This window comes from Oncorhynchus clarkii, chromosome 3, assembly GCF_045791955.1.
Source record: "Oncorhynchus clarkii lewisi isolate Uvic-CL-2024 chromosome 3, UVic_Ocla_1.0, whole genome shotgun sequence".
NCBI classification, from domain to species: domain Eukaryota; kingdom Metazoa; phylum Chordata; class Actinopteri; order Salmoniformes; family Salmonidae; genus Oncorhynchus; species Oncorhynchus clarkii.
The window spans coordinates 89,703,075-89,729,694 of NC_092149.1; the positions used below are offsets into that span (position 1 = coordinate 89,703,075).

The 26,620-nt window shown below is 46.3% G+C and overlaps 1 protein-coding gene across 1 annotated transcript in view; it reads right to left on the bottom strand.

The window, feature by feature from the left end:
- Window positions 1-26,620, bottom strand: part of LOC139405547 (unconventional myosin-X-like) — a 252,096-nt gene that overhangs the window by 33,414 nt on the left and 192,062 nt on the right. Inside the window, exons 21-26 of the mRNA XM_071147963.1 lie at window positions 20,793-20,899; window positions 13,863-14,363; window positions 10,255-11,335; window positions 2,547-2,670; window positions 1,154-1,397; window positions 867-962 (exon numbers count right to left, since the gene is read on the bottom strand). Coding sequence (XP_071004064.1) covers window positions 867-962; window positions 1,154-1,397; window positions 2,547-2,670; window positions 10,255-11,335; window positions 13,863-14,363; window positions 20,793-20,899 — 2,153 coding nt within the window. The remainder of the gene's footprint in view (window positions 1-866; window positions 963-1,153; window positions 1,398-2,546; window positions 2,671-10,254; window positions 11,336-13,862; window positions 14,364-20,792; window positions 20,900-26,620) is intronic.

A 26,620-nucleotide genomic window follows, 5' to 3' on the forward strand; every position in this document is an offset into this window, starting at 1 on the left:
GAATACCAGGCCATTAGGACCTGATGGAGGGACAATAGAGCCCTGAGTACCAGGCCATTAGAACCTGATGGAGGGACAATAGAGCCCTGAGTACCAGGCAGTTGGGACCTGATGGAGGGACAATAGAGCCCTGAGTACCAGGCAGGGGCAATAGAGGGAGAGGCAATAGAGCCCTGAGTACCAGGCCACTAGGACCTGATGGAGGGACAATAGAGCCCTGAGTACCAGGCCATTAGGACCTGATGGAGGGACAATATAGCCCTGAGTACCAGGCCATTAGGACCTGATGGAGGGACAATAGAGCCCTGAGTAACAGGCCATTAGGACCTGATGGAGGGACAATAAAGTCCTGAGTACCAGGCCATTAGGACCTGATGGAGGGACAGTAGAACCCTGAGTACCAGGCAGTTAGGCCCTGATGGAAGGACAATAGAGCCCTGAGTACCAGGCAGTTAGGACCTGATGGAGGGACAATAGAGCCCTGAGTACCAGGCAGTTAGGACCTGATGGAGGGACAATAGAGCCCTGAATACCAGGCCATTAGGACCTGATGGAGGGACAATAGAGCCCTGAGTACCAGGCCAATATGACCTGATGGTGGGACATTAGAGCCCCGAGTACCAGGCCATTTGGACCTGATGGAGGGACAATTGATTCCTGAGTACCAGGCCATTAGGACCTGATGGAGGAGCAATAGAGCCCTGAGTACCAGGCCGTTAGTACCTGATGGTCATTAGTGAGTTGGGTCGGCTACTACTAAGGCATGTACAGAGTGCATAAGAGGATATTACCGTGACTCAACAGTCATGTAGAATATTACTGCAGTCATGAATCATGACTGCCGGTGTGGCGTTGTCTGAACATACCTGGCATCTTCAGGAGTCTCTGCGTAGATGTGGTAGGTTCTCTCTTCAGTCACAATGTTCAGAGAATTCTCCTTGGCATGGTTATCTACTATGTCCCTGTAGACAGCAGGAATTGGAGAATTTAGGTTAGCTGCAGTAGGCCAACATTGCATTTCATCGGAAATGACACCAGGGCTCTGTCCAAAATGGAACACTAGTGCACTATTTTTGACAAGGGCCTATAGCATCAAAAGTAGTGCACTACATAGGGAATAGGGTGCCATTTGGGACACAGACCAGGCTCTTACTTGGCGGAGCGGATGTCGATGGTCCCCCTCAGTTTCTCTTCGCTGTCGCTCTCAAAGTACATGAGTTTATCGTCTCTCAGTACAAACCAGCGCAGCTTCCAGTTCCGTCTGGACAGAGTGGACATGCCACCTCCCTTCTTATACAGCCAGCCACTCTTCAGACTGTCCTGCTTAGCCCTGAACCACATGAAGGTTTCGTCCTTCAACACACACCACCTCCGTCGCCACGGGATCATCAGTCCACCTGGGAGAGAGAGATTGTCACATTACCTTTCTTCTTCCACCAGCTTGGTTATATGTTTACTTTGGCAACGCAAGTTTGGAAGTTAACTTTCCATGCCAATAAAGTGTATTAAATTGAACTGAATTGAGCGAGAGAGATGGGGGGTGTAGAGAAAGAGTGAAGAGAGAGGAGAGAGAGGAATAGAGAAAGAGGGGAGAGAGAGAGAGCGAGAGAGCGAGAGAGAGAGAGAGAGAGAGAGAGCGAGAGAGAGAGAGAGAAAGGAGAGAGGAGAGAGAGAGGAATAGAGAAATAGGGAGAGAGAGGAATAGAGAAATAGGGAGAGAGAAGAGAGAGGAGAGAGAGAAGGGAGAGAAAGAGGAGAGAGAGAAGGGAGAGAGAGGAATAGAGAAAGAGGGAAGAGAGAGTAGAGAGAGGAATAGGGGAATAAGGAGAGAGGGGAGAGAGAGAGAAATAGAGAAATAGGGAGAGAGAGGAGAGAGGAGAGAGAGGGGGGAGAGAGAGAAGGCAGTTAGAAGGGAGAGAAAGAGGAGAGAGAGAAGGGAGTTAGAAGGGAGAGAAAGAGGAGAGGGGGAGAGAGAGGAATAGAGAAATAGGAAAGAGAGAGCGGTGGAGAGAGAGAGGGATAGAGAAATAGAGGAGAGAGAGGAGAGAGAGAGGAATAGAGACAGAGGGGGAGAGAGAGAGGGGAGAGAGAGGAATAGAGAGAGAGGAGAGAGGGAGAGAGAGAGGGGGGGAGAGAAATAGAGAAAGAGAGGGAAAGAGAGAGAGAGAGGTCCACTCCCCAACCAAGAATATGGGTACTAGACTACTGGAGCTCTACAACATAACAGAAACCTGCTGCACTAGTCCGCTACAACATAACAGAAGCCTGCTAGACTACTGGAGCTCTACAACATAACAGAAGCCTGCTAGACTACTGGAGCTCTACAACATAACAGAAGCCTGCTAGACTACTGGAGCTCTACAACATAACAGAAGCCTGCTAGACTACTGGATCTCTACAACATAACAGGTGCCTGAAACATCTACATGCCTGTCGACCAGTGGTTAATCTAGCATCTGTCCCAAATAGCACCATATCCCCTATGGGCCCTTGTCAAAAGTAGTGCACTATATAGGGAATAGGGTGCCATTGGTGAATGTACTCACCCTTCATGTAGAGGTAGCTGTGAAAGTATGGAGGCCCAGAGCCGTTCAGTATATTGACCCTTCCATTGGAGACCTCCTCGTCTGTGTCCACATAACCATCGGTGCTTGTGTCACTGTCGATAAACTGAACATCACATACATATACATATTATTACACAGCTAATGTCTAGCCTGAGCACACACATATCTGGGACCAGGCTGGGATAGTATGGTTCTGTTGTAGATCTGGGACCAGGCTAGGATAGTATGGTTCTGTTATAGATCTGGGACCAGGCTAGGATAGTATGGTTCTGTTATAGATCTGGGACCAGGCTAGGATAGTATAGTTCTGTTAGTGATGTAGGTCTGGGACCAGGCTAGGATAGTATGGTTCTGTTGTAGATCTGGACCAGGCTAGGATAGTATGGTTCTGTTATAGATCTGGGACCAGGCTAGGATAGTATGGTTCTGTTATAGATCTGGGACCAGGCTGGGATAGTATGGTTCTGTTGTAGATCTGGGACCAGGCTAGGATAGTATGGTTCTGTTATAGATCTGGGACCAGGCTAGGATAGTATGGTTCTGATATAGATCTGGGACCAGGCTAGGATAGTATGGTTCTGTTAGTGATGTTATAGATCTGGGACCAGGCTAGGATAGTATGGTTCTGTTATAGATCTGGACCAGGCTAGGATAGTATGGTTCTGTTGTAGATCTGGGACAAGGCTAGGATAGTATGGTTCTGTTATAGATCTGGGACCAGGCTAGGATAGTATGGTTCTGTTGTAGGTCTGGGACTAGGCTAAGATAGTATGGTTCTGTTGTAGGTCTGGGACCAGGCTAGGATAGTATGGTTCTGTTATAGATCTGGGACCAGGCTAGGAAAGTATGGTTCTGTTATAGATATGGGACCAGGCTAGGATAGTATGGTTCTGTTATAAATCTGGGACCAGGCTAGGATAGTATGGTTCCGTTATAGATCTGGGACCAGGCTAGGATAGTATGGTTCTGTTAGTGATGTTATAGATCTGGGACCAGGCTAGGATAGTATGGTTCTGTTATAGATCTGGACCAGGCTAGGATAGTATGGTTCTGTTGTAGATCTGGGACCAGGCTAGGATAGTATGGTTCTGTTATAGATCTGGGACCAGGCTAGGATAGTATGGTTCTGTTGTAGGTCTGGGACTAGGCTAAGATAGTATGGTTCTGTTGTAGGTCTGGGACCAGGCTAAGATAGTATGGTTATGTTGTAGGTCTGGGACCAGGCTAGGATAGTATGGTTCTGTTGTAGATCTGGGACCAGGCTAGGATAGTATGGTTCTGTTAGTGATGTAGGTCTGGGACCAGGCTAGGATAGTATGGTTCTGTTGTAGATCTGGGACCAGGCTAGGATAGTATGGTTCCGTTATAGGTCTGGGACCAGGCTAGGATAGTATGGTTCTGTTGTAGGTCTGGGACCAGGCTAGGAATGTATGGTTCTGTTGTAGGTCTGGGACCAGGCTAGGATAGTATGGTTCTGTTATAGGTCTGGGACCAGGCTAGGATAGTATGGTTCTGTTGTAGGTCTGGGACCAGGCTAGGAATGTATGGTTCTGTTGTAGGTCTGGGACCAGGCTAGGATAGTATGGTTCTGTTATAGGTCTGGGACCAGGCTAGGATAGTATGGTTCTGTTGTAGGTCTGGGACCAGGCTAGGATAGTATGGTTCTGTTATAGATCTGGGACCAGGCTAGGATAGTATGGTTCTGTTGTAGGTCTGGGACCAGGCCAGGATAGTATGGTTCTGTTATAGATCTGGGACCAGGCTAGGATAGTATGGTTCTGTTGTAGGTCTGGGACCAGGCTAGGATAGTATGGTTCTGTTGTAGATCTGGACCAGGCTAGGATAGTATGGTTCTGTTATAGATCTGGGACCAGGCTAGGATAGTATGGTTCTGTTATAGATCTGGGACCAGGCTGGGATAGTATGGTTCTGTTGTAGATCTGGGACCAGGCTAGGATAGTATGGTTCTGTTATAGATCTGGGACCAGGCTAGGATAGTATGGTTCTGATATAGATCTGGGACCAGGCTAGGATAGTATGGTTCTGTTATAGATCTGGGACCAGGCTAGGATAGTATGGTTCTGTTAGTGATGTTATAGATCTGGGACCAGGCTAGGATAGTATGGTTCTGTTATAGATCTGGACCAGGCTAGGATAGTATGGTTCTGTTGTAGATCTGGGACCAGGCTAGGATAGTATGGTTCTGTTATAGATCTGGGACCAGGCTAGGATAGTATGGTTCTATTGTAGGTCTGGGACTAGGCTAAGATAGTATGGTTCTGTTGTAGGTCTGGGACCAGGCTAGGATAGTATGGTTCTGTTATAGATCTGGGACCAGGCTAGGATAGTATGGTTCTGTTATAGATCTGGGACCAGGCTAGGATAGTATGGTTCTGTTATAAATCTGGGACCAGGCTAGGATAGTATGGTTCCGTTATAGATCTGGGACCACTCTGGATAGTATGGTTCTGTTAGTGATGTTATAGATCTGGGACCAGGCTAGGATAGTATGGTTCTGTTATAGATCTGGACCAGGCTAGGATAGTATGGTTCTGTTGTAGATCTGGGACCAGGCTAGGATAGTATGGTTCTGTTATAGATCTGGGACCAGGCTAGGATAGTATGGTTCTGTTGTAGGTCTGGGACTAGGCTAAGATAGTATGGTTCTGTTGTAGGTCTGGGACCAGGCTAAGATAGTATGGTTCTGTTGTAGGTCTGGGACCAGGCTAGGATAGTATGGTTCTGTTTTAGATCTGGGACCAGGCTAGGATAGTATGGTTCTGTTAGTGATGTAGGTCTGGGACCAGGCTAGGATAGTATGGTTCTGTTGTAGATCTGGGACCAGGCTAGGATAGTATGGTTCCGTTATAGGTCTGGGACCAGGCTAGGATAGTATGGTTCTGTTGTAGGTCTGGGACCAGGCTAGGAATGTATGGTTCTGTTGTAGGTCTGGGACCAGGCTAAGATAGTATGGTTCTGTTATAGGTCTGGGACCAGGCTAGGATAGTATGGTTCTGTTGTAGGTCTGGGACCAGGCTAGGAATATATGGTTCTGTTGTAGGTCTGGGACCAGGCTAGGATAGTATGGTTCTGTTATAGGTCTGGGACCAGGCTAGGATAGTATGGTTCCGTTGTAGGTCTGGGACCAGGCCAGGATAGTATGGTTCTGTTATAGATCTGGGACCAGGCTAGGATAGTATGGTTCTGTTGTAGGTCTGGGACCAGGCCAGGATAGTATGGTTCTGTTATAGATCTGGGACCAGGCTAGGATAGTATGGTTCTGTTGTAGGTCTGGGACCAGGCTAGGATAGTATGGTTCTGTTATTAGTCTGGGACCAGATTAGGATAGTATGGTTCTGTTGTAGGTCTGGGACCAGGCTAGGATAGTATGGTTCTGTTGTAGGTCTGGGACCAGGCTAGGATAGTATGGTTCTGTTATTAGTCTGGGACCAGGCTAGGATAGTATGGTTCTGTTGTAGGTCTGGGACCAGGCTAGGATAGTATGGTTCTGTTATTAGTCTGGGACCAGGCTAGGATAGTATGGTTCTGTTATAGGTCTGGGACCAGGCTAGGATAGTATGGTTCTGTTGTAGGTCTGGGACCAGGCTAGGATAGTATGGTTCTGTTATTAGTCTGGGACCAGGCTAGGATAGTATGGTTCTGTTGTAGGTCTGGGACCAGGCTAGGATAGTATGGTTCTGTTATTAGTCTGGGACCAGGCCAGGATAGTATGGTTCTGTTATAGATCTGGGACCAGGCTAGGATAGTATGGTTCTGTTGTAGGTCTGGTACCAGGCTAGGATAGTATGGTTCTGTTATTAGTCTGGGACCAGGCTAGGATAGTATGGTTCTGTTGTAGGTCTGGGACCAGGCTAGGATAGTATGGTTCTGTTGTAGGTCTGGGACCAGGCTAGGATAGTATGGTTCTGTTGTAGGTCTGGGACCAGGCTAGGATAGTATGGTTCTGTTGTAGGTCTGGGACCAGGCTAGGATAGTATGGTTCTGTTATTAGTCTGGGACCAGGCTAGGATAGTATGGTTCTGTTGTAGGTCTGGGACCAGGCTAGGATAGTATGGTTCTGTTATTAGTCTGGGACCAGGCCAGGATAGAATGGTTCTGTTATAGATCTGGGACCAGGCTAGGATAGTATGGTTCTGTTGTAGGTCTGGGACCAGGCTAGGATAGTATGGTTCTGTTATTAGTCTGGGACCAGGCTAGGATAGTATGGTTCTGTTGTAGGTCTGGGACCAGGCTAGGATAGTATGGTTCTGTTGTAGGTCTGGGACCAGGCTAGGATAGTATGGTTCTGTTATTAGTCTGGGACCAGGCTAGGATAGTATGGTTCTGTTGTAGGTCTGGGACCAGGCCAGGATAGTATGGTTCTGTTATAGATATGGGACCAGGCTAGGATAGTATGGTTCTGTTGTAGGTCTGGGACCAGGCTAGGATAGTATGGTTCTGTTGTAGGTCTGGGACCAGGCTAGGATAGTATGGTTCTGTTATTAGTCTGGGACCAGGCTAGGATAGTATGGTTCTGTTATTAGTCTGGGACCAGGCTAGGATAGTATGGTTCTGTTGTAGGTCTGGGACCAGGCTAGGATAGTATGGTTCTGTTGTAGGTCTGGGACCAGGCTAGGATAGTATGGTTCTGTTATAGGTCTGGGACCAGGCTAGGATAGTATGGTTCTGTTGTAGGTCTGGGACCAGGCTAGGATAGTATGGTTCTGTTGTAGGTCTGGGACCAGGCTAGGATAGTATGGTTCTGTTGTAGGTCTGGGACCAGGCTAGGATAGTATGGTTCTGTTATTAGTCTGGGACCAGGCTAGGATAGTATGGTTCTGTTGTAGGTCTGGGACCAGGCTAGGATAGTTGGTTCTGTTGTAGGTCTGGGACCAGGCTAGGATAGTATTGTTCTGTTATTAGTCTGGGACCAGGCCACAAAAGGTCTATCTGACTGAAAGGTCTTTCTACTATTTGAATCATGTATATATACACTCCTTAAACGCTAGTAAAACCAAATGAATCATGTATATATTATTTGATCTATACTGGATATTTTTCTGCCACCCTGAGATTCAGGGTCAGTGGTCAGGTATTCTGCCGCTGTGTACTCTCTGTTTAAGGCCAAATGGCATTCTAGTTTGCTCTGTTTTTTTGTTGATTCTTTCCAATGTGTGATTTGGTTGGGTCTAATTGTGTTGCTGTCCTGGGGCTCGCTCTCTCTCAGTCATAGAATTTGTTTAATTTTGGAGTATAGGGTATAGCAGGGAATGGGGGTGGGGGCTACCAACTTAGATGGGGTTGGGGGCCACCAACTTAGATGGGGTTGGGGGCCACCAACTTAGATGGGGTTGGGGGCCACCAACTTAGATGGGGTTGGGGGCCACCAACTTAGATGGGGTTGGGGGCCACCAACTTAGATGGGGGTGGGGGCTACCAACTTAGATGGGGTTGGGGGCCACCAACTTAGATGGGGTTGGGGGCCACCAACTTAGATGGGGTTGGGGTCCACCAACTTAGATGGGGTTGAGGGCTACCAACTTAGATGGGGTTGGGGGCCACCAACTTAGATGGGGGTGGGGGCCACCAACTTAGATGGGGGTGGGGGCCACCAACTTAGATGGGGGTGGGGGCCACCAACTTAGATGTTGGTGGGGGCCACCAACTTAGATGGGGTTGGGAGCCACCAACTTAGATGGGGGTGGGGGCCACCAACTTAGATAACTGATGATCAATGGGCCCCACCCCGTTCGGTAATTCGACAATGCTTACTACAAGTTTAGATTCAGCAGCTGACCGCTAGACTAACTTACCAACTAACTGACCTATTAATCTAACTGTCAACAGTAAGTTGGGTCCTCAACTGGGTACCTGGTCTGCAAAGGGGGGTGGTGACCGCCAGTTGCCCATCCCGAGGCTAGACCAATTACATAACAAAGATGTCTTAAATCAGTCATGTGTCATATGTGGTTGGCTATGTATTGTATAACAGCACGATTATTAATTTAATTCAGGGTTTTTTCAGGCTTGGGCTCATAGATGGACCGATGCTTATGCATCAGCTCTAATATGCTTATGGGTGTTTTGAATGAATCATCACCTTTAGAAAGGGCTGTCCAGTTTGTTGTTAGGCTTTGAAACAACATCCACAACAAACATGTTTTACACTGTTAAAACCTGCTGTTGAACTGCTTTCCTCAATTTGATCATTACAGGGAGGTGAGTTAGAGTGGTTAAAGGGACAATAGAGCCCTGAGTACCAGGCCATTAGGACCTGATGGAGGGACAATAGAGCCCTGAGTACCAGGCCATTAGGACCTGATGAAGGGACAATAGAGCCCTGAGTACCAGGCCATTAGGACCTGATGAAGGGACAATAGAGCCCTGAGTACCAGGCCATTAGGATCTGATGGAGGGACAATAGAGCCCTGAGTACCATGCCATTAGGATCTGATGGAGGGACAATAGAGCCCTGAGTACCAGGCCATTAGGACCTGATGAAGGGACAATAGAGCCCTGAGTACCAGGCCATTAGGATCTGATGGAGGGACAATAGAGCCCTGAGTACCAGGCCATTAGGATCTGATGGAGGGACAATAGAGCCCTGAGTACCAGGCCATTAGGGACAATAGAGCCCTGAGTACCAGGCCATTAGGATCTGATGGAGGGACAATAGAGCCCTGAGCACCAGGCCATTAGGAAGTTATGTACCACCAAAGCATGTCTAGAGTGCAGAAAAAGGAGATTGCTGTGACTCAACGTTCATGTGGAATTTTACTGCGGTCATGACTCGTGATTGCCCGTGTGGCGGTAACACGGTCACCACAACAGCTCTAGCTGTAGTCTGTCAAGCCAGAACAATATGACTGGGAGCCATGTGATCTGTGAAACACATGCTGCAGAAGGATGTACTTCCGTCCAACGGATCTGTGTAGCTAGATATGAGTAGTACTCGGTCAATATAAGGACAATCCATTTCAATGTACATCTACTGTAACACCGTATCATAACGACTAAAAAGCTAAAGGCTCTTTTAACACTTTCAGTTTGTAGAACTGTTTCAGGATATCAATCTGTTTCAGTATATCAATCTGTTTCAATATATATCAATCTGTTTCAATATATATCAATCTGTTTCAATATATATCGATCTGTTTCAATATATATCGATCTGTTTCAATATATATCAATCTGTTTCAGTATATATCAATCTGTTTCAATATATATCAATCTGTTTCAATATATCGATCTGTTTCAATATATATCGATCTGTTTCAATATATATCGATCTGTTTCAATATTTATCAATCTGTTTCAGTATATATCAATCTGTTTCAATATATCGATCTGTTTCAATATATATCAATCTGTTTCAATATATATCGATCTGTTTCAATATATATCGATCTGTTTCAATATATATCGATCTGTTTCAATATATATCGATCTGTTTCAATATATATCAATCTGTTTCAGGATATCAATCTGTTTCAGTATATCGATCTGTTTCAATATATATCGATCTGTTTCAATATATATCGATCTGTTTCAATATATATCAATCTGTTTCAATATATATCGATCTGTTTCAGTATATCGATTTGTTTCAACATATCGATCTTGAAAAGAGCGGATGCTTAATGACTAACATGTAAATGTAGTACAAGTATGTAAACATAGTACTCACAGAGTCTGAGCTGCCTCTGAAGGAGTCCAGGCTGTTCTGAGTACAGGATGATTTCCTCAGCACCTCCTCATCAGTAGCATGTCCGTCCGTGATACTGGCTCCGTCTCCCGAGCCTGTACTCCCCTGCACCTCCTCAAACTCCTCCTGGTCACAGTCTGACTCTGTGTCTGGTAGGATGCTAAAGGAGATCTCCTCCCTGGCTCCTGGGACAGGCACAGTGGGTATAAAGTCTACCCTAGAGGGAGCCACGTCTCCTCTTCTCACTGGCACAGCCTCAGGGACTGTGGTGGGCATAACGTCTACCCTGGCGCAGGGTCTGTTGGGTATAACCTCAAATCTTCTGGGTACTCTGTTGATGTCTGGAGCCACCTCTGTTCTCCTGGTGGGTTGGTGGCACAAAGCTTTACCTCCTCCGGTGGTGAGGGCAGGGAGAGGAGGTGGAGCAGGGTGGTGTGTAGGGACACTAGATCCATAGGAGGTGAGGGGGTAGTAAACAGGGGGGCAACACGGGGCCTTTGAGAGGGCCAGGGCCTGTGCTACTAGTCCCTCAGCGAAGGCTGGAGGTGGAGGAGGGAGGGAGGAGAAGAGCTCCTGGTCCAGAGGGATCTCCGCAGGGAGAGGGAAGTCAGGAAGGGGGATACCACTACCGGGACACTCCTCCTTAGCATGGAAGCCCTCATCCACCTCCTCCACCTCCTCCTCGGCCCGGGCCAGGGGAGCGGTGCTCTCTGAGGGGTCGTGGAGATTCTCCTCGCTGGACAGACTCTGTTCCAGACCCCCAAAGTCCAGGAGCTCCAGGAACTCTGTAGCCACGCGAGACGCCTCCTTCTCCAGCCGGTAGATCTCTGCGTCCCTCCTCTGCCGGAGCTCCTCCCCGTTCCCTCCAAGGCCGTCCCCTAACATGGACACCCCGTCCTCCTTCTGGCGCTGCAGCCTCTCAATCTCCTTCTCCAGCCGAAGGATCTCCTCCATCTGACGGGACTCCTCCTCGGAGGTGTGGGGGTGCAGGGAGTGGGACAGGGACACCTCCTTGTGGTACACCTCCTCATGGGGAGCAAGATACTCCATCCTCAGGGAGTTCCTAAAGGGAGAGAAGAAGAGAAAGAACATGATTAGATGGTTAAACTGATGTCTAACAGTACAGTACCAGTGTATGTTGGTTGGCTGATGTCTGACAGTACAGTACCAGTGTATGTTGGTTGGCTGATGGCTGACAGTACAGTACCAGTATATGTTGGTTGGTTGGCTGATGGCTGACAGTACAGTACCAGTGTATGTTGGTTGGCTGATGGCTGATAGTACAGTACCAGTGTATGTTGGTTGGCTGATGGCTGACAGTACAGTACCAGTGTATGTTGGTTGGCTGATAGTACAGTACCAGTGGATGTTGGTTGGCTGATGGATGACAGTACAGTACCAGTGTATGTTGGATGGCTGATGGCTGACAGTACCAGTGTATGATGGTTGGATGATGGCTGACAGTACAGTACCAGTGTATGTTGGTTGGCTGATGGCTGACAGTACAGTACCAGTGGATGTTGATTGGCTGATGGCTGACAGTACAGTACCAGTGGATGTTGATTGGCTGATGGCTGATAGTACAGTACCAGTGTATGTTGGTTGGCTGATGGCTGATAGTACAGTACCAGTGTATGTTGGTTGGTTGGCTGATGCCTGACAGTACAGTACCAGTGTATGTTGGTTGGCTGATGGCTGACAGTACAGTACCAGTGTATGTTGGTTGGCTGATGGCTGACAGTACCAGTGTATGTTGATTGGCTGATGGCTGATAGTACAGTACCAGTGTATGTTGGTTGGCTGATGGCTGATAGTACAGTACCAGTGTATGTTGGTTGGCTGATGGCTGACAGTACAGTACCAGTGTATGTTGGTTGGCTGATGGCTGACAGTACCAGTGTATGTTGGTTGGCTGATGGCTGACAGTACAGTACCAGTGTATGTTGGTTGGCTTATGGCTGACAGTACAGTACCAGTGTATGTTGGTTGGTTGGCTGATGGCTGACAGGACAGTACCAGTGTATGTTGGTTGGCTGATGGCTGACAGTACAGTACCAGTGTATGTTGGTTGGTTGGCTGATGGTACAGTACCAGTGAATGTTTGTTGGCTGATGGCTGACAGTACCAGTGTATGTTGGTTGGCTGATGGCTGATAGTACAGTACCAGTGTATGTTGGTTGGCTGATAGTACAGTACCAGTGTATGTTGGTTGGCTGATGGCTGACAGTACAGTACCAGTGTATGTTGGTTGGTTGGCTGATGGCTGACAGTACAGTACCAGTGGATGTTGATTGGCTGATGGCTGATAGTACAGTACCAGTGTATGTTGGTTGGCTGATGGCTGATAGTACAGTACCAGTGTATGTTTGTTGGCTGATAGTACAGTACCAGTGTATGTTGGTTGGTTGGCTGATGGTACAGTACCAGTGAATGTTTGTTGGCTGATGGCTGACAGTACCAGTGTATGTTGGTTGGCTGATGGCTGATAGTACAGTACCAGTGTATGTTGGTTGGCTGATGTCTGATAGTACAGTACCAGTGTATGTTGGTTGGCTGATGGTTGACAGTACAGTACCAGTGTATGTTGGTTGGCTGATGTCTGACAGTACAGTACCAGTGTATGTTGGTTGGCTGATGGCTGACAGTACAGTACCAGTGTATGTTGGTTGGCTGATAGTACAGTACCAGTTTATGTTGGTTGGCTGATGGCTGACAGTACAGTACCAGTGTATGTTGGTTGGTTGGCTGATGGCTGACAGTACAGTACCAGTGTATGTTGGTTGGCTGATGGCTGACAGTACCAGTGTATGTTGGTTGGCTGATGGCTGATAGTACAGTACCAGTGTATGTTGGTTGGCTGATGGCTGACAGTACAGTACCAGTGTATGTTGGTTGGCTGATGGCTGACAGTACCAGTGTATGTTGGTTGGCTGATGGCTGATAGTACAGTACCAGTGTATGTGGGTTGGCTGATGGCTGACAGTACAGTACCAGTGTATGTTGGTTGGTTGGCTGATGGCTGACAGTACAGTACCAGTGTATGTTGGTTGGTTGGCTGATGTCTGACAGTACAGTACCAGTGTATGTTGGTTGGCTGATGTCTGACAGTACAGTACAGTGTATGTTGGTTGGCTGATGGCTGACAGTACAGTACCAGTGTATGTTGGTTGGCTGATAGTACAGTACCAGTTTATGTTGGTTGGCTGATGGCTGACAGTACAGTACCAGTGTATGTTGGTTGGTTGGCTGATGGCTGACAGTACAGTACCAGTGTATGTTGGTTGGCTGATGGCTGACAGTACCAGTGTATGTTGGTTGGCTGATGGCTGATAGTACAGTACCAGTGTATGTGGGTTGGCTGATGGCTGACAGTACAGTACCAGTGTATGTTGGTTGGTTGGCTGATGTCTGACAGTACAGTACCAGTGTATGTTGGTTGGCTGATGGCTGACAGTACAGTACCAGTGTATGTTGGTTGGCTGATGGCTGACAGTACAGTACCAGTGTATGTTGGTTGGCTGATAGTACAGTAGCAGTGGATGTTGATTGGCTGATGGCTGACAGTACAGTAACAGTGTATGTTGGTGTACCTGTTGTTAGCTGTAGTGTTTTTCTTCTCTTCCTGTCCGTTGCTAAGCTCCTCCTCTTTTCTACTCAGTGCTTCATGCTCCTGTTGTAGTCTCAGTCTCTCCTCCTTCTTCCTCAACTCCTCCAGCTCTAACACCCTTTGTCTCTCCTCCTCTTCCTCTCTCCTTCTCTGCTCCTCTTCCTCTCTCCTCCTCCGCTCCTCCTCCTCTTCCTCCCTCCTCCTCCGTTCCTCCTGCTCTCGTCTCGTCTCCTCTTCCAGCCTCCTGCTCTCCTCCTCCCTCCTCCTCCTCTCCTCCTCCTCCCTCTGCCTTCTCTCCTCCTCCTCCCTCCTCCTTTTCTCCTCAGAGAGCTGTCGATAGAGGCCTCGGGCCAGCCGACCACGTTGGTGTTTCTGGAGAAGGACAGCTGCAGCGCGGAGCCGCAGGAACACACGTCTCCAGAAGTGAGCCCTGTAGTTTTTCTGGATGATGATGGTGCTGGTCAGGACCCTCTTATAGTGCTTCCTATGGGGAGGGGCCCACACAAGACAAGTCACTGTCTGGCTGTCCACTCATTGTTCAAACAACATTTCACCCACAATGCCCCTCTCCCTCACCCACAGGACCCCCACCCTGACTCTCCACTCTACTCTATCTGGATCTCTACTCGCTACTCTACTCTGTCTGGAGCTCTACTCTACTCTGTCTGGAGCTCTACTCTACTCTACTCTGTCTGGAGCTCTACTCTACTCTGTCTGTAGCTCTACTCTACTCTACTCTGTCTGGAGCTCTGTTTAGAGCTCTACTCTACTCTGTCTGGAGCTCTACTCTACTCTGTCTGGAGCTCTACTCTACTCTACTCTGTCTGGAGCTCTACTCTACTCTGTCTGGAGCTCTACTCTACTCTACTCTGTCTGGAGCTCTACTCTACTCTGTCTGGAGCTCTACTCTACTCTACTCTGTCTGGAGCTCTACTCTACTCTGTCTGGAGCTCTACTCTACTCTACTCTGTCTGGAGCTCTACTCTACTCTGTCTGGAGCTCTACTCTACTCTACTCTGTCTGGAGCTCTGTTTAGAGCTCTACTCTACTCTGTCTGGAGCTCTACTCTACTCTGTCTGGAGCTCTACTCTACTCTACTCTGTCTGGAGCTCTACTCTACTCTACTCTGTCTGGAGCTCTACTCTACTCTACTCTGTCTGGAGCTCTACTCTACTCTGTCTGGAGCTCTACTCTACTCTACTCTGTCTGGAGCTCTACTCTACTCTACTCTGTCTGGAGCTCTACTCTACTCTACTCTGTCTGGAGCTCTACTTTACTCTACTCTGTCTGGAGCTCTACTCTACTCTACTCTGTCTGGAGCTCTACTCTACTCTGTCTGGAGCTCTACTCTACTCTACTCTGTCTGGAGCTCTACTCTACTCTACTCTGTCTGGAGCTCTACTCTACTCTACTCTGTCTGGAGCTCTGTTTAGAGCTCTACTCTACTCTGTCTGGAGCTCTACTCTACTCTGTCTGGAGCTCTACTATACTCTACTCTGTCTGGAGCTCTGTTTAGAGCTCTACTCTACTCTGTCTGGAGCTCTACTCTACTCTGTCTGGAGCTCTACTCTCTACTTTACTCTACTCTGTCTGGAGCTCTACTCTACTCTACTCTGTCTGGAGCTCTACTCTACTCTACTCTGTCTGGAGCTCTACTCTACTCTACTCTGTCTGGAGCTCTACTCTACTCTACTCTGTCTGGAGCTCTACTCTACTCTACTCTGTCTGGAGCTCTGTTTAGAGCTCTACTCTACTCTGTCTGGAGCTCTACTCTACTCTACTCTGTCTGGAGCTCTACTCTACTCTACTCTGTCTGGAGCTCTACTCTACTCTACTCTGTCTGGAGCTCTACTCTACTCTACTCTGTCTGGAGCTCTGTTTAGAGCTCTACTCTACTCTGTCTGGAGCTCTACTCTACTCTACTCTGTCTGGAGCTCTACTCTCTACTTTACTCTACTCTGTCTGGAGCTCTACTCGCTACTTTACTCTACTCTGTCTGGAGCTCTACTCTACGCTGACTGGAGCTCTACTCTCTCCTCTACTCAAACAAAAACTAGATCAACTGTATTTTATAAAATAATATGTTAGAGCACTAAACAATCATGACATTGAAACTGTAGGACTGTCTAATCTTTCTAGAAATGGTAGCAGCAGCTAGATGTTAATCAAGGTTCGTAATATCCACAATACTGATAGACTATTGAGAATATATTGTTGTTGCTCTTAAAATGTAATTACTATCCTTATCAGCCTGGTCTCTGAGAAAAACATAGAATATTTTACTAAAATCTGTGCCACTCCATTTAGTATGATATGTTTCTTTACGTTAGGTTACATTACATTAACTACCAGATGTAAGATAATACATGTGCATCTGGGACACTCAAGTATGGTAGTATGGTACGTTTGGTATGGACAGTAGGTTAACAATGTAGCATATCATACTAAAGCAGTCGAACGTAGCATATCATACTTAAAGCAGTCGAACGTAGCATATCATACTTAAAGCAGTCGAACGTAGCATATCATACTTAAAGCAGTCGAACGTAGCATATCATACTTAAAGCAGTCGAACGTAGCATATCATACTTAAAGCAGTCGAACGTAGCTTATCATACTAAAGCAGTCGAACATAGCATATCATACTAAAGCAGTCGAACATAGCATATCATACTAAAGCAGTCGAACGTAGCTTATCATACTTAAAGCAGTCGAACGTAGCATATCATACTAAAGCAGTCGAACGTAGCATATCGTACTAAAGCAGTCGAACATAGCATATCGTACTAAAGCAGTCGAACATAGCATATCGTACTAAAGCAGTCGAACATAGCATATCATACTAAAGCAGTCGCACATAGCATATCATACTAAAGCAGTCAAACATAGCATATCGTACTAAACGGGTTCAATTAAGACGTAGGATACTATACGTCCTACAATTCATTTTAGGTAGGCCAATGTAATGTAATCGAAAGTAAAGTAACATATATTAACTGGAATGGCACAGATTTTAGTAAAAATATAATAATTTTGCTTTGAGACCAGGTTGCCTTTATAGCTTGATAATCCAGATATGACTGGTTCTATGTATCTAGACACTGGTACGGATCTTCCTACACTTATTCTGGAACACATTTTAAATATTCCAAACACAGTCCAAACACAGTCCAAACACAGTCCAAACACAGTCCAAACAGTACAAACACAGTCCAAACACAGTCCAAACAGTACAAACACTGTCCAAACACAGTCCAAACACAGTCCAAACAGTCCAAACACAGTCCAAACAGTCCAAACACAGTCCAAACAGTACAAACACAGTCCAAACACAGTCCAAACACAGTCCAAACAGTCCAAACACAGTCCAAACACAGTCCAAACAGTACAAACACAGTCAAAACAGTCCAAACACAGTCCAAACACAGTCCAAACAGTCCAAACACAGTCCAAACACAGTCCAAACACAGTCCAAAGACATTCCAAACACAGTCCAAACAGTCTAAACACATTCCAAAGACAGTCCAAACACAGTCCAAACAGTCAACAGTCCAAACACAGTCCAAACAGTCCAAACACAGTCCAAGCACATTCCAAACAATTTTTTTTTATTTTTTATTTATTTATTTATTTATTTATTTTTTTTTTTTTTTTTTTTTTACCTTTATTTAACCAGGCAAGTCAGTTAAGAACAAATTCTTACAATCCAAACACAGTCCAAACACATTCCAAACAATCCAAACACAGTCCAAACAGTCCAAACAGTCCAAACACATTCCAAAGACAGTCCAAACACAGTCCAAACACATTCCAAACACAGTCCAAACACAGTCCAAACACATTCCAAACACAGTCCAAACAGTCCAAACACATTCCAAACAGTCCAAACACAGTCCAAACAATCCAAACACAGTCCAAACACATTCCAAACAATCCAAACACAGTCCAAACAGTCCAAACACATTCCAAAGACAGTCCAAAGACAGTCCAAACACATTCCAAACACAGTCCAAACACAGTCCAAACAGTCCAAACACAGTCCAAACAGTCCAAACACAGTCCAAACACATTCCAAACAATCCAAACACAGTCCAAACACAGTCCAAACAGTCAAAGCAGTCTAAACAGTCCAAAGACATTCCAAACACAGTCCAAACAGTCCAAACACATTCCAAAGACAGTCCAAACACAGTCCAAACACATTCCAAACACAGTCCAAACACAGTCCGAACAGTCCAAACACATTCCAAACAGTCCAAACACAGTCCAAACACAGTCCAAACACAGTCCAAACAGTCCAAACACAGTCCAAACACATTCCAAACAATCCAAGCACAGTCCAAACACAGTCCAAACAGTCCAAACACAGTCCAAACAGTCCAAACAGTCCAAAGACATTCCAAACACAGTCCAAACAGTCCAAACACAGTCCAAACAAAGTCCAAACAGTCCAAAGACATTCCAAACACAGTCCAAACAGTCCAAACACAGTCCAAACACAGTCCAAACACAGTCCAAACAGTCTAAACACAGTCCAAACAGTCCAAACACAGTCCAAACAGTCCAAACACAGTCCAAACAGTCCAAACACAGTCCAAACACAGTCCAAACAGTCTAAACACATTCCACACAGTCCAAGCACAGTCCAAACACAGTCCAAAGACATTCCAAACACAGTCCAAACAGTCTAAACACATTCCAAAGACAGTCCAAACACAGTCCAAACAGTCAACAGTCCAAACACAGTCCAAACAGTCCAAACACAGTCCAAACACATTCCAAACAATCCAAACACAGTCCAAACACATTCCAAACAATCCAAACACAGTCCAAACAGTCCAAACAGTCCAAACACATTCCAAAGACAGTCCAAACACAGTCCAAACACATTCCAAACACAGTCCAAACACAGTCCAAACACAGTCCAAACACAGTCCAAACACATTCCAAACAGTCCAAACACAGTCCAAACAATCCAAACACAGTCCAAACACATTCCAAACAATCCAAACACAGTCCAAACAGTCCAAACACATTCCAAAGACAGTCCAAAGACAGTCCAAACACATTCCAAACACAGTCCAAACACAGTCCAAACAGTCCAAACACAGTCCAAACAGTCCAAACACAGTCCAAACACATTCCAAACAATCCAAACACAGTCCAAACACAGTCCAAACAGTCAAAACAGTCTAAACAGTCCAAAGACATTCCAAACACAGTCCAAACAGTCCAAACACATTCCAAAGACAGTCCAAACACAGTCCAAACACATTCCAAACACAGTCCAAACACAGTCCGAACAGTCCAAACACATTCCAAACAGTCCAAACACAGTCCAAACACAGTCCAAACACAGTCCAAACACAGTCCAAACACAGTCCAAACAGTCCAAACACAGTCCAAACACATTCCAAACAATCCAAGCACAGTCCAAACACAGTCCAAACAGTCCAAACAGTCCAAAGACATTCCAAACACAGTCCAAACAGTCCAAACACAGTCCAAACAAAGTCCAAACAGTCCAAAGACATTCCAAACACAGTCCAAACAGTCCAAACACAGTCCAAACACAGTCCAAACACAGTCCAAACAGTCTAAACACAGTCCAAACAGTCCAAACACAGTCCAAACAGTCCAAACACAGTCCAAACAGTCCAAACACAGTCCAAACACAGTCCAAACAGTCTAAACACATTCCACACAGTCCAAGCACAGTCCAAACACAGTCCAAAGACATTCCAAACACAGTCCAAACAGTCTAAACACATTCCAAAGACAGTCCAAACACAGTCCAAACAGTCAACAGTCCAAACACAGTCCAAACAGTCCAAACACAGTCCAAACACATTCCAAACAATCCAAACACAGTCCAAACACATTCCAAACAATCCAAACACAGTCCAAACAGTCCAAACAGTCCAAACACATTCCAAAGACAGTCCAAACACAGTCCAAACACATTCCAAACACAGTCCAAACACAGTCCAAACACATTCCAAACACAGTCCAAACAGTCCAAACACATTCCAAACAGTCCAAACACAGTCCAAACAATCCAAACACAGTCCAAACACATTCCAAACAATCCAAACACAGTCCAAACAGTCCAAACACATTCCAAAGACAGTCCAAAGACAGTCCAAACACATTCCAAACACAGTCCAAACACAGTCCAAACAGTCCAAACACAGTCCAAACAGTCCAAACACAGTCCAAACACATTCCAAACAATCCAAACACAGTCCAAACACAGTCCAAACAGTCAAAACAGTCTAAACAGTCCAAAGACATTCCAAACACAGTCCAAACAGTCCAAACACATTCCAAAGACAGTCCAAACACAGTCCAAACACATTCCAAACACAGTCCAAACACAGTCCGAACAGTCCAAACACATTCCAAACAGTCCAAACACAGTCCAAACACAGTCCAAACACAGTCCAAACACAGTCCAAACAGTCCAAACACAGTCCAAACACATTCCAAACAATCCAAGCACAGTCCAAACACAGTCCAAACAGTCCAAACAGTCCAAAGACATTCCAAACACAGTCCAAACAGTCCAAACACAGTCCAAACAAAGTCCAAACAGTCCAAAGACATTCCAAACACAGTCCAAACAGTCCAAACACAGTCCAAACACAGTCCAAACAGTCTAAACACAGTCCAAACAGTCCAAACACAGTCCAAACAGTCCAAACACAGTCCAAACAGTCCAAACACAGTCCAAACACAGTCCAAACAGTCTAAACACATTCCACACAATCCAAACAGTCCAAACAGTCCAAACACAGTCCAAACAGTCCAAACACAGTCCAAACAGTCCACACACAGTCCAAACAGTCCAAACACAGTCCAAACAGTCCAAACAGTCCAAACAGTCCCCAACAGGCCCAGCTCCAGTACTCACCTTGCCACATAGCTGAGTATGTGTGCCCGGATCACCATGCCCGCCTGTCTCCGCACCTCTTCCCTCTCCTTCTCCAGCCGGTGTTCCAGCTCTTCCTTCAGGAACACCTGCAGGACATGACACATGACACGTCCAGTCAGAGAGAGGGATGGAGGTTAGGTCCGCACGGCACGGCCCGCACGGCACGGTCGAGGAGGGCAGAGAGAGGGGGGTGGTGGAGGTTAGTTCCTCTTGATAAGGTCCAAGGTGGGTTGCTGTAGGCCCTGATGTTTGTCACAGAGCAGAGCTATAGCTAGTTACTACTGTTCCTGACACTCTCCCTGACTGCAGAGAGCCCAGCTGAAGACTGCTACTGTGCTGCTGCAGACAGTCATGGTGTTGTGTTGTTAGTCCCACAGCGAGCGGCCATTCTGTCTATCTGTGTTTCCCTTCTGTTGCTCTCTCTCTCTGGCTGCTACTGAGGTGACCAGGGGAGAGAGAGAGAGAGACTAGAAGGGAGGAGAGCCAGAGAAGGGCAGGGAGGGGAGGGAACTGAGGGACAGGGAGAAGAGGGGAGAGAAAGAGACACAGAGGGGAGGGCACTGCTAGGCAGAGAGAGACACAGAGTGGAGGGCACTGCGAGGCAGAGAGAGACACAGAGGGGAGGGCACTGCTAGGCAGAGAGAGACACAGAGGGGAGGGCACTGCTAGGCAGAGAGAGGCAGGGAGAGACACATAGAGGGGAGGGCACTGCTAGGCAGAGAGAGGCAGGGAGAAGAGGGGAGGGGTGGGGTAGGGAGAGACACATAGAGGGGAGGGCACTGCTAGGCAGAGAGAGGCAGGGACAGAGACACGTAGAGGGGAGGGCACTGTTAGGCAGAGAGAGGCAGGGATAGAGACACATAGAGGGGAGGGCACTGCTAGGCAGAGAGAGGCAGGGAAAGACACAGAGGGGAGGGGGAGGGCCAGACACATCGAGGGGAGGGCACTGCTAGGCAGAGAGAGGCAGGGAGAGACACATAGAGGGGAGGGCACTGCTAGGCAGAGAGAGGCAGGGAGACTGGAGGGGAGGGGGAGGGAGAGACACATAGAGGGGAGGGCACTGCTAGGCAGAGAGAGGCAGGGAGAACAGGGGAGGGGGAGGGAGAGACACATAGAGGGGAGGGCACTGCTAGGCAGAGAGAGGCAGGGAGAGACACAGAGGGGAGGGCACTGCTAGGTAGAGAGAGGCAGGGAGACTGGAGGGGAGGGGGAGGGAGAGACACATAGAGGGGAGGGCACTGCTAGGCAGAAAGAGGCAGGGAGACTGGAGGGGAGGGGGAGGGAGAGACATAGAGGGGAGGGCACTGCTAGACAGAGAGAGGTCACCTTTTTGACAGTGTGGTGGTATTTAACCGTATTTGCTGTTTTTGAATGATGCTTTATGTGTAGTAATAATATGAGTAGCATAGACTAAGTAAAATAGTATAGAATACAGTATATACATATGAGATGAGTAATGTATAGACTAAGATACAGTAGAATACAGTATATACATATGAGATGAGTAATGTATAGACTAAGATACAGTAAAATAGTATAGAATACAGTATATACATATGAGATGAGTAATGTATAGACTAAGATACAGTAGAATAGTATAGTATAGAATACAGTATATACATATGAGATGAGTAATGCATAGACTAAGATACAGTAGAATAGGATAGAATACAATATATACATATGAGATGAGTAATGTATAGACTAAGATACAGTAGAATAGTATAGAATACAGTATATGCATATGAGATGAGTAATGTATAGACTAAGATACAGTAGAATAGGATAGAATACAGTATATGCATATGAGATGAGTAATGTATAGACTAAGATACAGTAGAATAGGATAGAATACAGTTTATACATATGAGATGAGTAATGCATAGACTAAGATACAGTAGAATACAGTATATACATATGAGATGAGTAATGTATAGAATAAGATACAGTAAAATAGTATAGAATACAGTATATACATATGAGATGAGTAATGTATAGACTAAGATACAGTAGAATAGTATAGTATAGAATACAGTATATACATATGAGATGAGTAATGCATAGACTAAGATACAGTAGAATAGGATAGAATACAATATATACATATGAGATGAGTAATGTATAGACTAAGATACAGTAGAATAGTATAGAATACAGTATATACATATGAGATGAGTAATATATAGACTAAGATACAGTAGAATACAGTATATACATATGAGATGAGTAATGTATAGACTAAGATACAGTAGAATAGTATAGAATACAGTATATGCATATGAGATGAGTAATGTATAGACTAAGATACAGTAGAATAGTATAGAATACAGTATATACATATGAGATGAGTAATGTATAGACTAAGATACAGTAGAATAGTGTGAACAGAGCAGTTCAGAGAGAGATGTGTTTTAACATAATTGATCTACTGTTAACTGCACTGTCAAAATAACATCAACTCAAAAGGAACACACCACCCTTCTACACTTTAACCACACCACCACCATTCTACACTTTAACCACACCACCCTTCTACACTTTAACCACACCACCACCATTCTACACTTTAACCACACCACCCTTCTACATTTTAACCACACCACCACCATTCTACACTTTAACCACACCACCACCATTCTACACTTTAACCACACCACCCTTCTACACTTTAACCACACCACCACCATTCTACACTTTAACCACACCACCACCATTCTACACTTTAACCACACCACCCTTCTACACTTTAACCACACCACCACCATTCTACACTTTAACCACACCACCCTTCTACACTTTAACCACACCACCACCATTCTACACTTTAACCACACCACCACCATTCTACACTTTAACCACACCACCCTTCTACACTTTAACCACACCACCATTCTACACTTGAACCACACCACCACCATTCTACACTTTAATCACATCACCACCACTTTACTGTCACACCACCACTCTACTGTCACACCACCACTCTACTGTCACACCACCACCCTTCTACACTTTAATCACACACCACCACTCTACTGTCACACCACCACCCTTCTACACGTTAATCACACACCACCACTCTACTGTCACACCACCACTCTACTGTCACACCACCACCCTTCTACACTTTAACCACACCACCACTCTACTGTCACACCCTGACCCTTCTACACTTTAATCACACACCACCACTCTACTGTCACACCACCACTCTACTGTCACACCCTGACCCTTCTACACTTTAATCACATACCACCACTCTACTGTCACACCCTGACCCTTCTACACTTTAATCACACACCACCACTCTACTGTCACACCACCACTCTACTGTCACACCCTGACCCTTCTACACGTTAATCACACACCACCACTCTACTGTCACGCCCTGACCCTTCTACACTTTAACCACACCACCACTCTACTGTCACACCACCACTCTACTGTCACACCCTGACCCTACTACACGTTAATCACACACCACCACTCTACTGTCACACCACCACTCTACTGTCACACCCTGACCCTTCTACACTTTAACCACACCACCACCATTCTACACTTTAACCACACCACCCTTCTACACTTTAACCACACCACCACCATTCTACACTTTAACCACACCACCCTTCTACACTTTAACCACACCACCACCATTCTACACTTTAACCACACCACCACCATTCTACACTTTAACCACACCACCCTTCTACACTTTAACCACACCACCACCATTCTACACTTTAACCACACCACCACCATTCTACACTTTAACCACACCACCCTTCTACACTTTAACCACACCACCACCATTCTACACTTTAACCACACCACCCTTCTACACTTTAACCACACCACCACCATTCTACACTTTAACCACACCACCACCATTCTACACTTTAACCACACCACCCTTCTACACTTTAACCACACCACCATTCTACACTTGAACCACACCACCACCATTCTACACTTTAATCACATCACCACCACTTTACTGTCACACCACCACTCTACTGTCACACCACCACTCTACTGTCACACCACCACCCTTCTACACTTTAATCACACACCACCACTCTACTGTCACACCACCACCCTTCTACACGTTAATCACACACCACCACTCTACTGTCACACCACCACTCTACTGTCACACCACCACCCTTCTACACTTTAACCACACCACCACTCTACTGTCACACCCTGACCCTTCTACACTTTAATCACACACCACTACTCTACTGTCACACCACCACTCTACTGTCACACCCTGACCCTTCTACACTTTAATCACATACCACCACTCTACTGTCACACCCTGACCCTTCTACACTTTAATCACACACCACCACTCTACTGTCACACCACCACTCTACTGTCACACCCTGACCCTTCTACACGTTAATCACACACCACCACTCTACTGTCACGCCCTGACCCTTCTACACTTTAACCACACCACCACTCTACTGTCACACCACCACTCTACTGTCACACCCTGACCCTACTACACGTTAATCACACACCACCACTCTACTGTCACACCACCACTCTACTGTCACACCCTGACCCTTCTACACTTTAATCACACACCACCACTCTACTGTCACACCACCACCCTTCTAGACGTTAATCACACACCACCACTCTACTGTCACACCCTGACCCTTCTACACTTTAATCACACACCACCACTCTACTGTCACACCACCACTCTACTGTCACACCACCACTCTACTGTCACACCCTGACCCTTCTACACTTTAATCACACACCACCACTCTACTGTCACACCCTGACCCTTCTACACTTTAACCACACCACCACTCTACTGTCACACCCTGACCCTTCTACACTTTAACCACACCACCACTCTACTGTCACACCCTGACCCTTCTACACGTTAATCACACACCACCACTCTACTGTCACACCACCACTCTACTGTCACACCCTGACCCTTCTACACGTTAATCACATACCACCACTCTACTGTCACACCACCACTCTACTGTCACACCCTGACCCTTCTACACGTTAATCACACACCACCACTCTACTGTCACACCACCACTCTACTGTCACACCCTGACCCTTCTACACTTTAATCACACACCACCACTCTACTGTCACACCACCACTCTACTGTCACACCCTGACCCTTCTACACTTTAATCACATACCACCACTCTACTGTCACACCAGCACTCTACTGTCACACCCTGACCCTTCTACACTTTAATCACACACCACCACTCTACTGTCACACCACCACTCTACTGTCACACCCTGACCCTTCTACACGTTAATCACACACCACCACTCTACTGTCACACCCTGACCCTTCTACACTTTAACCACACCACCACTCTACTGTCACACCCTGACCCTTCTACACGTTAATCACACACCACCACTCTACTGTCACACCCTGACCCTTCTACACTTTAATCACACACCACCACTCTACTGTCACACCACCGCTCTACTGTCACACCCTGACCCTTCTAAACTTTAATCACATACCACCACTCTACTGTCACACCACCACTCTACTGTCACACCCTGACCCTTCTACACGTTAATCACACACCACCACTCTACTGTCACACCACCACTCTACTGTCACACCCTGACCCTTCTACACGTTAATCACATACCACCACTCTACTGTCACACCCTGACCCTACTACACTTTAATCACATACCACTCTACTGTCACACCCTGACCCTTCTACACTTTAACCACACCACCACTCTACTGTCACACCACCACTCTACTGTCACACCCTGACCCTTATACA